Source organism: Atractosteus spatula, chromosome 13, assembly GCF_055471065.1.
Source record: "Atractosteus spatula isolate fAtrSpa1 chromosome 13, fAtrSpa1.hap1, whole genome shotgun sequence".
NCBI classification, from domain to species: domain Eukaryota; kingdom Metazoa; phylum Chordata; class Actinopteri; order Semionotiformes; family Lepisosteidae; genus Atractosteus; species Atractosteus spatula.
In genome coordinates this window covers 39,534,313-39,548,098 of record NC_142718.1, presented here as the reverse complement: position 1 = coordinate 39,548,098, position 13,786 = coordinate 39,534,313, and the positions used below count along the sequence as shown (strand labels likewise).

General features: G+C 44.2%; 1 protein-coding gene across 2 annotated transcripts in view; it reads right to left on the bottom strand.

Moving 5' to 3' along the window:
* Positions 1-1,068: 1,068 nt before the first annotated feature.
* Positions 1,069-13,786, bottom strand: part of sema5ba (sema domain, seven thrombospondin repeats (type 1 and type 1-like), transmembrane domain (TM) and short cytoplasmic domain, (semaphorin) 5Ba) — a 112,541-nt gene continuing 99,823 nt past the window's right edge. For both annotated transcript variants that reach the window (XM_088931005.1, XM_088931007.1), the window contains exons 16-22: positions 13,108-13,333; positions 11,690-11,905; positions 10,267-10,437; positions 8,453-8,602; positions 7,343-7,387; positions 5,532-5,737; positions 1,069-4,301 (exon numbers count right to left, since the gene is read on the bottom strand). In XM_088931005.1, the coding sequence (XP_088787131.1) occupies positions 4,140-4,301; positions 5,532-5,737; positions 7,343-7,387; positions 8,453-8,602; positions 10,267-10,437; positions 11,690-11,905; positions 13,108-13,333 (1,176 nt within the window). In that variant the 3' untranslated portion in view covers positions 1,069-4,139. The remainder of the gene's footprint in view (positions 4,302-5,531; positions 5,738-7,342; positions 7,388-8,452; positions 8,603-10,266; positions 10,438-11,689; positions 11,906-13,107; positions 13,334-13,786) is intronic.

The following is a 13,786-nucleotide window of genomic DNA, read 5'->3' as shown; positions in this document are numbered from 1 at the left end:
TGTCTTGCTTTGCACTTATTATACTATGCACAATGAAGAACTCAAAGAGCCCATCGTTTAAATGCTTGATGTGACCGAAGGCAACTTCTCATTCTTAAAAATGGATTGTTTTGCTTTGTAAGACCCAGTGCTCTTTCCCAGGTTTTTTTTATTTAACACAGCAATGCCCTTTTGGAGAACAATTAATTGGTGTGAGTTAATTGTTCTGTCAAAAAGGTGTCATGACAATTCATGGCCCTTCAGCTGGCTTGTTGGGCACATTTCCAGTTTTTATTTCTTAGGCTCAACAATATTATTCCCCAGCTGCTCTTTCATTTTCTTTTCATTTCCAAGACTCAGTTATTGATGTTCGCGATTCATTAGGATCCCGGGACAAGTTCAGAGGAACAGGGCACCTGTATTTCACTCCACCTGTAGCAGGGTCCGGTTACACACTCACAGCAGCAAGCATTCTCACCTCTTTTCTCTGGGACGTGGCTTGAAATTAGATTTGGACCTGACAGCTTTTTTTATGGTTTTCTTGAAAACAAGCATGAGAACAGTTTTTAAATTGGCATTCATCTTATTTAAATATCTCCTCTATGAAAATGTAAGGTTCAAAGTGTCAACAATGTGCAGACCAGAGATAAAAAAGATTGAGAGAAAATTCAGCTGTTCTACTGCATTTTTATACATCCTAATGAGATGGGTTTTTTTTAATTGAGGGTAATTCTGTGTATCAACTTAAACCTTCAAAGTAAAATGCAGATCTGCCAAAGAAACTAAGTTTGTTAGGCGTTGCAATAAGTAGAATGAACCTCGATCAGGGTCTGAATGACCTACAAGGAATCCCCTTTGTGTTTTGTCTTAATCAGCTTGCTAATTGAGGTAAGATTGTAATTTGCAGAGGTGACCAACAGACTGTTACAGCACGAAATGTGAGACCATCTATAAATTGAGGGTTAAAAAATAGCACAATACATTATATTGTGCATAAGCTTGGCTCTTTGTGCACAGCTTGAAAATAGACCATCATTACGGAGCACGAATCCTCAGATAAGGGACTTGGGAAACAAGACAGGACTTCAGTTGGCATCAAGGTTGTTTTATTCTTCTTTACAATGTACAATATACAAAAATATAGAGTACCAAAAATTCACAGTGTCTAAAGGCAGTGATTACAGTCTAGATCACATATCTAACAGTACCACCAAATCAATTGCATAGGAGGGCACAAAGCCTTCAGTATGGAGTTCAGCAATACAACGCAAGCACAGAGCGACTGCAATGTCAGTGCAGCAATGTATATACTTGTAAATAATTAAACAGCAAGGACATGAGAAGGCAGGCATGTGAGGAGATTTCAGCTTCCATGAACCAAGACAAACACCTTAAGAATGGCTTACTTTATTCTTCCCTCGACAAAAGATTTATAGAACTGCCTGTAATTTTGAAAAATGTTACGTATGAATGTGCAGCTTCAGCTTCCAGCTTTGTATAAAGCTTGTTAGGCTTTGATAAAAAGACAGGAATTCTTCAAACAGCAGGCCACATGATCATGAAGGCAATCATTTTTATGCCATACCGACAGGTCTACACCATTTATTTTAGCTGTAGGGGTTCTAGGTGGCTCTATGTAACATTAAAATTACATTTATTAAAGATGCCTTGTTTGTATTGACTACGGACTTTTTACTTTCAGGGACAATGCTACTGAAAAGTATGTGTTCTACAGAGAAACATCAGTTGGATTGCAAGAGGAACAAAATTAAACCTTAGATTACCCCAGCAGGCGAAATACTTTGACAATGTTCTAAATGTAATAATGAAAGTCTTGTAAAAGGAACCAGGCACAATTAATTTTCTCCTCTAGAAGAAATGCTGGGAAAAAGAGTGTTGACAGCCTCTTGCATTATTGAAGACAGCAGTTCGACTCTGCTGTAGTTTAGATTTACATGGAAGTATTCGTGAACTCCATTCTTCACAATCTCTATGGTTGGTATTTACAGCACTTCTGCGCTTTGTACAACTATAAGGCATTTAAAACAGTGTTAGCTATACAATATACATTACACTAACTCTAAATTTCATTAAATTGTCATTGAACAGCCTCTCTATGTACAAATGTAAGATTCCCCAAGCTTAGATTAACTGAAGACTTTTGTCTGTTCTGCATTCACTTAACAGGCATGAGAAAAAGACTGCTGAGTTTTGAAATGCCATATTCCTCCCAAGCTTCTGTACAAATTGATTTTTTTTTGTCTATGACATTTACTCTTCGCATTAGGTTTCTTGTTTTTCGGATGCATACAGTAATATAGCGAAAGGTAGGTTGTGCATATATATAGCGAAAAGGTTAATTTGTGCATTAACAGTTCGTGCACAAATGTGGCTGAGATCTCAACAAGAAGCAATACAAAAACAGTCCTCTGTTCCAATGTTTAATAGAGGACTGTGTAGCCAAATGGATGAAAATCATGACAACATTGCTATATACTTTCCACACACAAAGTCCCAAATGCCCTGCACAGGCCATTATATCTGATCATGATTACCTTTCCAATTCATCTTAAAACAGTTTCTTTATTACTAATCATCTCAATTTTTCAAATCCCCGAGTCCAGTTTTATGCTCCAGTGCTACGGCACAAACTCTTTCACCTCCTCAGATTACCCCGATCTCTGTTCTCATAAGACTATAAAACAAATGATCAAGGAATATTGTCGTATGCTGCAGAAAAACTGTGTAGGACAGGAAAGTTAGCAGTTTATTATTCAATGTTCATGTTAAATTTATTGCAAATCCGAGATGTGGCTCATTTAGAGGTGGCATTTTGTTTTACATTGATCTTTATTTCTCAAAAAGCAAATCAGGAACCTATATCACCCTATTGAAACCTTTTAGAGGAAACAGTCACCCATTCTTTCCATTATATCATCACAATGCATCCATGCTTGCAATCAGTTTTCTTAAAGACCTTTTGTTGAATATATATGAAAATGATTCTCTTTTACAGTGTGTCGATTGCTTTACACATTCTGAAGCTGGTTAACTTCAAAAGGACATCATGTTAAGCAGGCAAGAATAAGGATAGTCCTGCATTATATTTTTCTTCTATGTCAGAGTAAAGCCACACGCCTTAACAGAGCTGCAGCGATGACAAACACTGCAGCAAATCCAATCTAACCAGCAGTGTGGAAAAAAAAGACCGACACACCTCAAGCTGGGCTTTTCAGAATTCAGCTGACTGGAAGACTAGAATTTCAAGTACCGTTCCTGTTGAAATCAGGTCCCCCTTAAACTTCATCAGTTCCCTAGTTGGAAAACCATCTTCATTTCCATTCCTAGTCTTGTGCACATGTTGGTATGCCGTGTGTCTTCCATCTCAAGGAACTCGAACAGCTCGTAGCATCTGTTCTTTACCCTTGGAACAAAACTAGAAACCTAGGGAGCGTTTCCACTGGGAAAAAAGGATTAATATTGATTTAGTTTTGCAAGTACCAAAGTGTGGAATACCATGACGAGCTAGAACCATTGTTTAGTAATGGCTTTTATTATTTACTGTATTATTTTTTAAAGAAAAACTACATGTGCCCACATTAAGGTCGCAGGGCTAACCAGATTTCAGACTGACGGTGTCAGTTTATAGAACTGAAAGTGTTGCTTTGAGAACACTTAAAAGTATCGATTAATCACTTTACGTTTATCCGTTTTCCTCTTCAGGCCAGCAACCAGTTCTTTGAATTTACATTGGAGGTTCTTCGGCAGAGAAAGGAAATCCTAATTCCAGAGCTGTCAGCGTTATAGCCACATTGTAGTGTATGCCATTCACCAGGGAATGCCATTCCTATTGTTTCTAAAAAGTGCCTTTTCTTAAAAGCAAGACGTCCAAAACAAATAAAAACTGTCCCTTTTTCCTCCCTGTACAGTTTATAAATCTTTTATAAAATGACAGCTGTCCTGCTCGGACCGTGCAAAGTCTTGGGCAGGCAGTTCCTTCAGCGGCCCTGAGCCCACAGCAGCTATATCTTTTCAGAGCAAGTCAGCTTTAAAAACAGGCAACAGCTCCCGAACATGAAAGAGTTTGTTCTGATATGAAGAAGTCAAAGGAAAGAGGCGAGAGAGTTAAATCTTTCTCCAGTTGCGGCCGCGACTCTGTCTCAGCTGTGTGTGTAGGTCCGTCCGGGAGAGGAGTCTGGCCTGTAGTCGTATTTGTTGAGAGTGGAGGGATAATAAGTGGTTGTGTAAACATTGGTTTGCTGCAAAGGTGAATGGAAGAAGTTGGTCCTTTCATCTGGAATCAAGTTGTTCTTGTTCAGCGTCTGTCAGGAATCAGAAAGGAGAGGTGATTAAAAAAACGGAGACTTTGGGTTTACCTTATGTTGTAGCACAACAACAAAAAAAAACAATACTTAGGAAGGAGAAAGGGGATAAAGGCTAATCAAATGATGTGTGTTACTATTAAAATCTCTCCCTGGTAGGTAGGTAGGTACTGCCCCTGCTCTGCTATCCTGGTCAGTGTAATACTGTACAGCGATATGTGAACTGGGGCGATTTCCATTTAAAATTGCAACATGATTATTCAGTGTGCCTGAAATCTTGTTTCACTTAATTTCAATTAAGCACTTAACATTTCTCTTCATGTTCCTCATTAGAAACAAATCTCACTTGCTCCCCGTCATGCCACTTCATGTGCTTGACTCATTTTCTCAAGGGTTACATTCTTTAACTACACCCAGCAAGACAAGCTCAAGGCCAGCGCCCTTTCTAGCAACAAATTCTTTCTGCTCAGAGCTGCCAAGGAGCAGCTAAATACGCCCCGAAAGCCTCCGCTGCCGGCTCCTTGCTCTTGCAGAACTCGGCAAGTCGCTGTCTGTACCCTGTGCTCTCCAGCAACAGGAGAAAAATACCGCTAGGTGTCACAGGAAGGACGGAGAGCAGAAAAATAACCTCAACCCAGACGACATCTGCTGATTAAATATGCGACTGTTTCCCGCAAACAGCTGGAAAACTCATGCGTCAGGCTGACGCGGAACAAAACGAATGGATGTGATTAATAAAGGAGTGACTGGATGCCGGGGTACACGCAGGATGGATTATGCAATGCAGTGTGTGGGGACAGACCTGTGATGAACACCAAGTCCAACAGCATGTACGACACGCAAACCATCCTGTAACACATTGGTTTGTCATTTTTCTGTGGAGGAAAAAAAAAACCCTCCAGCTCAGCTTTTGCTTAATATGAAGTTATTATTTGAATCAAGGAACTTTAAACAGGGGTGTAACAGCACTTTTGTGCTAACCCGCAGCCGGCAGAGGAATCCTACTCCGTTGGGCCCCTGAGCAAGGCCCTTAACCCCAACTGCTCCAGGGGCGCCGTACAATGGCAGACCCTGCGCTCTGACCCCAGGCTCTCTCCCTGTCTGTGTGTCTCATGGAGAGCAAGCTGGGGTATGCGAAAAGATAATTCCTAATGCAAGAAACTGTAAAGGGTGAATAAAGTGATGTTATTATTATTATTAACTCCCTTGCCACCCAGCCCTGTTCCTTACCTTAAACTCCATGGGAGTGTACTTCTCATTCTTTGGCGTAGTGTTCCCCTTGTAATTCAGGTGGTTTGGAGTAGTGGGATGAATCACTGCAGACTCCTGGGACTGCTTCTGGAATTTCTGGCAGTACGCGTATATGAGGAATGTCAGGAGACTTGCACCAAAGAAACATGAAACTCCAGTGGCAATGAGATGAATGAGACTGAACCCTGGAGAACAGACAAATGGGGGGGGGGGAAAAGAGGAATTATGAAACATACCAGCTGCTTGCTTCCTCATTTGCTCGACTTCTTTATAGAGTATAGCATGAAAGAGGTACTGGGTCTTTGCTTTTATTGTTATCACTCTTTTACCGTGATGACATTTTGGTTAATAAGTGTTTCCGAGGGCTTTCCAAATGAGTAAAGGTTTTGTCTTTTGGGAAGGAGGGGGGTGTCTGAATCTAGTTTAAGCCGGTCCTGGTCTTCAGAGTTGCAGCAAGGCTAATGAAACGGCCAGCAGAACCAGCACTGGGCCTGTGCTAATTGAAGTGTGCGGTCATGGACTCTGCTTGCGGCACTCTTCTCTCCAGAGGAAGTACACGCTTAACGAGCACCTCATTCTGCTGCTGCAGGCTGGAGCTCGCAGGAAACTGTCTGCTTCAGCCACTCAGCCTGTCCCCAAATGCCCAGTTTCACCTCTGTTAAAGTCCTAATTACTGACTGCATGACACTGCACATCAGTATTTAAACAAGTGGTCTTCTCATCGACACACACTGTACTGGTTCAGCTTCACATCCCTGATGAAAGGCAGCAGTGCCCTTATTAACAAAAGGGATTGAAATCTCTCTCCTTCTTCTGTGAAGTAATACAGACTGCTTTACAGAGCTGACCCACTCGAGGGAAGACAAACTTAATTTAGGAGTTGGAGAGACACCACTCCTTTAAGGCATGAGGCATCATTACAGAGGAAGAACAACATTTCTGATTGCCAGCATCAAAAAATTGTTGAGTGCTAGCCATTAAAATCAAGAATGTGCTATTTAAAATAGTTGAAAAGAATCTGGACTTCGAAGATACTCAAAATATTTGGGCCTCCTCCCTGTTGTGAGCAGCTTGTTGTTGTTACACAGAATTTAAACACTGTATCCCTAATAAATCTCAGTTCTGTTTGGTATGCTTTGTTCACGTTACCTATCAATACAACAACCACTCTGACTTCAAAGAAACAAGGCTTTTTAGTCCTTCTTTTGATCATGCCCTCTTTGCAATCATGCCCGTGATTCAACTGGTGTGTCTAACAGAAGACAGTTCTGTGACCCTGAACACTGAGCAAACTGCAGAAAAACACACGAGCATCAATCCTACCCTCTCTCCATTTTTGTCTTTTTATTCATGAAAGAGGCGTCCTTATCCAGCACCTCTTACACAAAACATGTGTTAGAGTTATTAGAACTGAACAGTCCCTAGCCTGGGCTGTACCACACGTTAGGTCAAAAAGGTGACTTAAATCTGAAGCGCTCAAGGCTCTGTTTGAAGATGCAGAGTCGCCCGGGTATTCTGGTTTTAAAGTTGTGAGGTTGGGCAGAGAGAGATGTCATCGTGGATTTTAACACACACTTACGGAGAGAGACCGAGAGGCTAGAGCTGCACTTTTTGAGAACATTTCGGGAGGTGTACTGTACCTTCCAGACCTTGAATTGAGCAGTGACAAGGAGTAACTAAGTGCCACAGGGGTGTGCTACTATACACATCCCAGTCAGCACTCGGAGAAGGGGGGGGGCAGCTGTGAAAATTAAACATCAGACAGGGGGGCAACATGTGAATCCACTCACCTCCACAGTGCAGGTCCTTGTCAAAACTGGAGGCTGGTAGAATCACTGTAGCAGTGAAACAGGAGAGAGAAATCTATTTAATAAGAGGATACCACAGAGAGGAGGCCCTTTGGTCTCTTTAGCTCATTGAATTGCTAACTGATCCAAAGATCTCTAGAAAGAAGCCAAGGTAACAGCTGTAATAACACAGCCAGGTAGTTTGTTCGTTCTCTCCCATGATCCTTTACAGAGAGAGCTGCCTCCTGCTCTTCAAATGCACTTCACTGTCACCTTAACCTGTGTCCTCAGGTTCTTGTTTCACAGTTGATTCATTGCAACTCAAAAAGCACCTGGCTCATATCACAAACTCCTATTCGCTGTTCCTTGACTTCCCAGAAAAAAGGAAGCCATGAATGTTTCCTTTTACTGCTGCACAGCACTTGATCCAAGGTGTATTATTATGAATGCCTCCATGCACACATACACAATACACTTGTCAATTTGCAGACTATATATATATAAATAAGAGTAGGTTTGCTGTTTAAAGAAAGCTACCTTGTGCAGTTCATTAGGTTTAAAACAATGTACTGGGTATCTGACTGGCAGAGAAATTACACCCTGAGGAAAAAAATCTTGACTTTGAAACATGCTGTCTTATTAAGCTCAAAGAAAGGCTTTGAAGACTATTTTGTAGGTCATAAGGAAGAAAGGACAGGCTTTTCGTAAGTGTCACTTTCCCAGCTACAGCAAAAAGACAGGCAGCTCACAGTGGCAAGGCAATCAAGACAGAAGGCTATCGGCACCTCAGAGTGACACCGGCTCCCTCCCCTCCTGGAAATTGAAATTCCTATGCCTGACTGGAAAGGGATTTTTAATTAACAATCAAGGATATCTGATAATTAATTGTGGATTAATTAATCACAGCCACAGATTCCAGATTACTCTTCTCCCTTTAGCTTCCCTGTCCATTTCCCATGTCAGTTTTGTACCGCAAATACCAAGTACTACAACACTGATACTAGACAACATGTGGCCTTTCATATCTCCCAGGTAGTCTATTCACACATTACGCTAACCTGACCTTTAACTTGCAGTTTTCCCAAGTGGGCCTTGTACAGCTGTTTATTTTACCTGGTATCTCGTTGTACAAGCACTCCCTGTGCTCGGTGCTGTTGCCGAGACACTGCGCCGGGCCTGGGCTGTGGACCTCGCAGTATCGGCTGCGTGACTGCAGGCCGTCCTCGTTGCACACATTCCACTCGGACCAGTTGGACCATCCGCCTGGGACAAGCGTTAAAGATCAGATAACGACAGGAGGTGGAGGGGCAGCATGCGGGCGCCGAGACTGTAATCAGCCAACATCCCACTCTGTACCCTTGTCAGAGAGAGCTGCCAGCGTCAAGCACCCCAGGAGGCTAAATGCAGAAGACGAGCAAGTGATTTCACTCCAAAAAAGGACCTTTTCAGAGATTTTGAAGTTGATGGAGAGTAAAATCAAGGAATTACATTGCGGATGGTGCCCTACAAAATGTTTTATTGCACTTTCTTGTCCAGATTCGGTCAGCATGTCATTAGTAATTATGAGCTATGGGTGTGCCCTTTCTGCCTTCAATTAATGTGAATATTTAATCACATCTTTGCCGAGTGAGTTGACCACTTGATATGTGAAAGACCTAGCTTATTGCTTTTTCTTACTTGTTGTTTTCACCATGATGGAGTAAATGGAACTGAAGGAAAAAGGCACAGCTTTGATGCGCCAGTAATGTGGCTGCCTTTTCCAAAGAGCTTTTGTGTATATTTTCTTCCTGTTTTTGCTTCTTTTATATTCTAAATGTAATTATTTTTCAGCGTTTTTAAGATGCACAAAATGCAAAAAGATACTGTAATAATAGGTTGCGGATGATTTGATTTTAAGAGCTACTTCTGAACATTGGAGACTGATGTTCTGGAAATACTTAAGTGTATTTGGTGATGGCGAACACACTGAATGTGAACAAGCAGTGAAACACACAGGTTGTTGTCAAGAAGGAGCAGACTACCAGATTCCGGCCACTTTTAGTGCATCTCTTTTGAAGCACTTTGCACAACACCGAATAAAAAAAACAATGTACAGAGCTCAAGTACACCAATTCGGTATCAAAAAATTCTTATGCAGTCAGGTACCGTGTGCAGGTTTACTTTGATCTGGGGTTACTGGTTTACACTAGGGCCTTTACAGCAAGCAGGATTAGGTCTATGAATAAAAACATTTTCAATAAGTACCTTACCTGCATTTTCCATCTGGGAAGCAAAGAAACCCATGTGGAGAACAGAACTAAATGATTGAAGATAACAATGAGCCCTGCAGTTCTGTCAATTTACACCGTCTCACCCAGCACACTAATTCCCACACAAACGCCTCCTAGGGTCTCTGCCACTATATTATGAATTGATTATTTGTGGTGCCAAAGATTGTTTTGAAAATCCTTTCCAATTAGCTTCCTGCAGCAGACTGGGGTTTTGAAGCACCTGTGTACTTGAGGTGCAGTGCTCACATTATTATTATTAATTTTATCATCTGTATCTTTCTGGCTAGAGTACAGGAGGGTGCCGGAAATTAACTTTAGCTCCGGATAAAATCTACTTGTCCAGTTACACTTCACCTGCTGGCATTTCTGAAACCTGCTCTGTTCTGTTCGGTTCTGTTCACCTGCATCTTAAAAATCTTTTAAGCTCTTAGACTGGAAACCAAAGTACAGTTTTTTAATCACCTTTGGTAAAAGGCCTCTTGAACAAGCCAGTGTTGCTCACTGGACCATTTTTAATGTCACAAGCATGTTTCTCGCTGCTGAAAATACAATCCATCGCAGGCTGTTATGTTGGAAGAGCTGGTATGGGAGCACCTTTCGAGAAGACCGACTCGGGGACGAACCAGCGTCGGCTGCATTCGTGGAGCGTTTCCCTACCTTCGCAGGAGTGTGTGTTACACAGCGCCTCCTCGGTGTGCAGCCCGATGCAGATGTCCCCTCCGTTGGTGGGGGCGGGGTTGGTGCAGGTCCGGGTGCGCTGGTAGTGGCCCCCCCCGCACGTGACCGAGCACTGGGACCACAGGGACCAGCAAGACCAGGCTCCATTCACTGGACACACAGAGGGAGAGGTCAGCGCAGTGCGGCCTCCTCTCGCTCGGCACACAAGGAGCAGGGCTGGGGGGCTTCTACACTACTCTATCCTCCAAGCAGCAGACTCGCCAGCGGCCCCATGTGACGACTGGAAGCACTCAAGACCGGGGATAACCTGAACGTTTCTGTCTTCGCCCTCCGAAACGGGGGAAAAAAACAGCACAAAACTTAAACGGAACTTGATAGTAGGAGAATATTTCTACAGGACGTAACCTGGTCAGTAAGCTCCTCAACGTGCGTGGGAGCAGCGAGAACGTCGCTGTGCTTTCTACATCTCCGAGGTTTTCAGGTTAATAGGACTGACCCCACTTCAAGTCTCTGTTCTGAGTTTTATTCCACAGAAGACACCCCCCCTCCTCCAGGGGGCCTGCGCCCACAGTCTGGAGCTGGAGAGGGGTCCACACTGACCCCCACTGACTGACTCGATGGCAGATAAACCCCCGCGCAGGTGCAGGGGTGCCGTGTCACAGCTGTGTGTGCTGACGTGAAGGAAGCGCAGAATGAAACTGTGCGTTAGAGGACATCTGGGAAGACTCCACAATGAAATATTAAAGGACGCAAAAATTCAGTGAAGTATATCAAGCGAACCTAATTATAAGAAGCGCTTTATTAGAGCACTGAGGGAAGGGGGGGTTCTCATTCAGCTCCTCCAGATATCTATTTCTAATCAATTGGAATTAAATGAAACTGACAGGAGACAATTGGTTTGCAAGAGGAAACCGTTAACAGCTGCAGAGCTATGTAAGCGCCTAGATTCTCACCCAGCCCTGTGCTTTTCATGTACGAATGCTACATCTTAAACACAACCCACACACTTCGGCGCATCCTAGAAGATTTCCTAGCCCTGAAAAATATTTTGCTGGCCTGTAAGCAAGAAGTCCAACTTAGTTGGTGCACTGCAAAACTGGATTTCTGATGGCACCTCAGAATAGGAGGCACCTGCAAGTCACTTATGAGCTACACACCAGAGTGGAACAGACGTCGAGCTCCTGCATAAAGGCTTGTTGGGTATTTATCACCTTCCATCAGCAATAAATAACTAAAACCCTTCATGTTTCAACAATAAGACGTGCATGATGCATTCCCTTGCACTCCACATGCTTTACAGGTGTCAATTCATTTCTCCGATGGCCTTCACGGGACATTTTTACGACTTCCCTTTCCCTTTTAAGAAAAGGGAGAATCGGCGGCGGCAGGGAGCCGGCCTTACCGGGGCAGGGCTGCGGGTTGCAGTCCTGGTACTCCAGCGCCGAGCCGGAGCAGGCCTGGGCCGCGCCCTTGGGCTCGGGGCCGCCGCAGGTGCGCCGGCGCGTGCGGAACCCCCTGCCGCAGTCCTGGGAGCAGGGGGACCAGGTTTCCCAGGGGGACCAGCCCCCTGCCGCACGGGACAGGGGCCGGCCGCTTCGCAGCAAGTCCTCCACCAGAGCTGCGGGGGGTCAGAGAGCAGACATCAGAATTGCGGGTTCGAGAACGGGTCAGGGAAAGCGGAAACCGACCCGGCAAATCGGAACTCTTTATGGGCCGACTGAAAAGTCTGCTTTCAGGGATGACGGGTGAATGGATGTTTTACAGCCAATAAAAAAGCACCAGTGACAGTTTTATTTGAAGTGACTTAAATTTGCACAATTTTATACATATTTTATGCTGGAGAGACTCGACTATCTTCCTCAAGGGTATACCTGCGGTAGTGTCTGACCTGGAATTTGAACCCACAACCTTCCAGTTATGACCCTGAACCCACCCGGGCTTCTGCTCCACATTGCCTTTTTTTCTATAAACAGAAACAGGTTCCGACATTAAGATGTTAGTAATAAAGGTCTAGAAGGCAGAAGCTCAGCTATCAATGATAGCTAATCAGTGACAGATTAATGCGTGATGGGACTGTTTTGGAAAACATATCTTTATGGTGCCGCTTAGTTCATCAGTAAAGAAAAAACGTAAAGAAACTGGAAAACACATTGCACAACTTATTTTCTCACGATGCTAGATGCTTCTGTTCTTCAATGACTCGAGGCTGACACTGACAGAACGCATGGTACCGCAATATTTCACCCGAGTTTGACAGAGCACTCATGCTGGTCTTCACAGACTGTGAGGGTGGGAAAAAAAGCTCCCCTTTGGCGAACGAATCCCTGGTCTCAGTCTTGTTCTGTTCAGCACACTGGTGGAAATACTGTCCCTAACAGTATTTAGGGGTGCTGACAGTGAAGAACAGCACCCACGTCTAAGCCGATTAACAGTGCCGTTCGAGCAGCTGCAGCTCCAGCACGAGGGCTCACCACACACACCTCTGTTTCTCTCAAGACATCGCGGTTTTTTCTGCCTCATGAAATGGACAAACAGATCGGGAGGATTTCCATTAAAATAAATGATGATGTTTGTGAAACATTTCAATTAATATTAAATGGCATAAAGCATGGTATTTCCTATTTTTTTTAAAGTGTTCAAGTCCTCCTTAAAAAAACAAAGATACCGGCTTAAACGGCAAAACGGATGGGGGTCTGAAGCCCTGTGAGCTTTTGTCGAAAAATGCAACAGCCATTCTTATCGAAGGATTTACCGTCCTTTGTGTTGCGCTTACGGTCTCAAAGCCAACGGTTCCAAAACAAAAAGAACAACCCCACTCACTGTCGGTCTCGCACACGGAGGAGCCGTCGTTGGGGCAGAAGCGCGTCTCCACCTTGCGCTTGCCGAACTGGAGCTCGTGGGGGTCGGGCAGCTGCGCCCGGCAGGTGTAGCGCACCCTCTGCTCCTGCCGGGCCCCTCCCTGGGTCACGTTCACCGGCATCCAGGGGGTCCAGGGCGTGTTCCGCCTCACCTCGGGGCAGGACTCCAGGTTACAGGCCTTGTACTCCTGCGGGCAGGGAGAGAGCCAGGCCAGCCTCAGCAGAGCAACGCGGGCTGAGCCCCGCAGCTGCCGGACCGCACCACGACTGAACTGTCCTGGACTTCAGTGGTTTAATCGCACTGACGTCCGTAAATCTCGCAGCCCTTAAAGAACAGCTCTAAGAACACGGGAAACATCGCAAAGTGAGAAGAGGAGGCCCTCCGGAGCACCTCGCCTGTCTGGCAGTTAGGAGCGAATTGATCTGAGGATCTCATCTAGCCGTTGAACCAAAAAAAGCAGAGCGCTGGTTTCAGGAACATGTGGGCAGCTTGTTCCACAATCCAACACCCTCAACTGTATGAACAGGAAATACTTTTCCTTCCATTAAAGTCAATTTCATTGCAAGAAAAAAAAAGGCCTATCGGGGTTTTTCCATTTATGAAATGAAGAGTTCCACGCAGGCCTGGCTTCCTGACACCG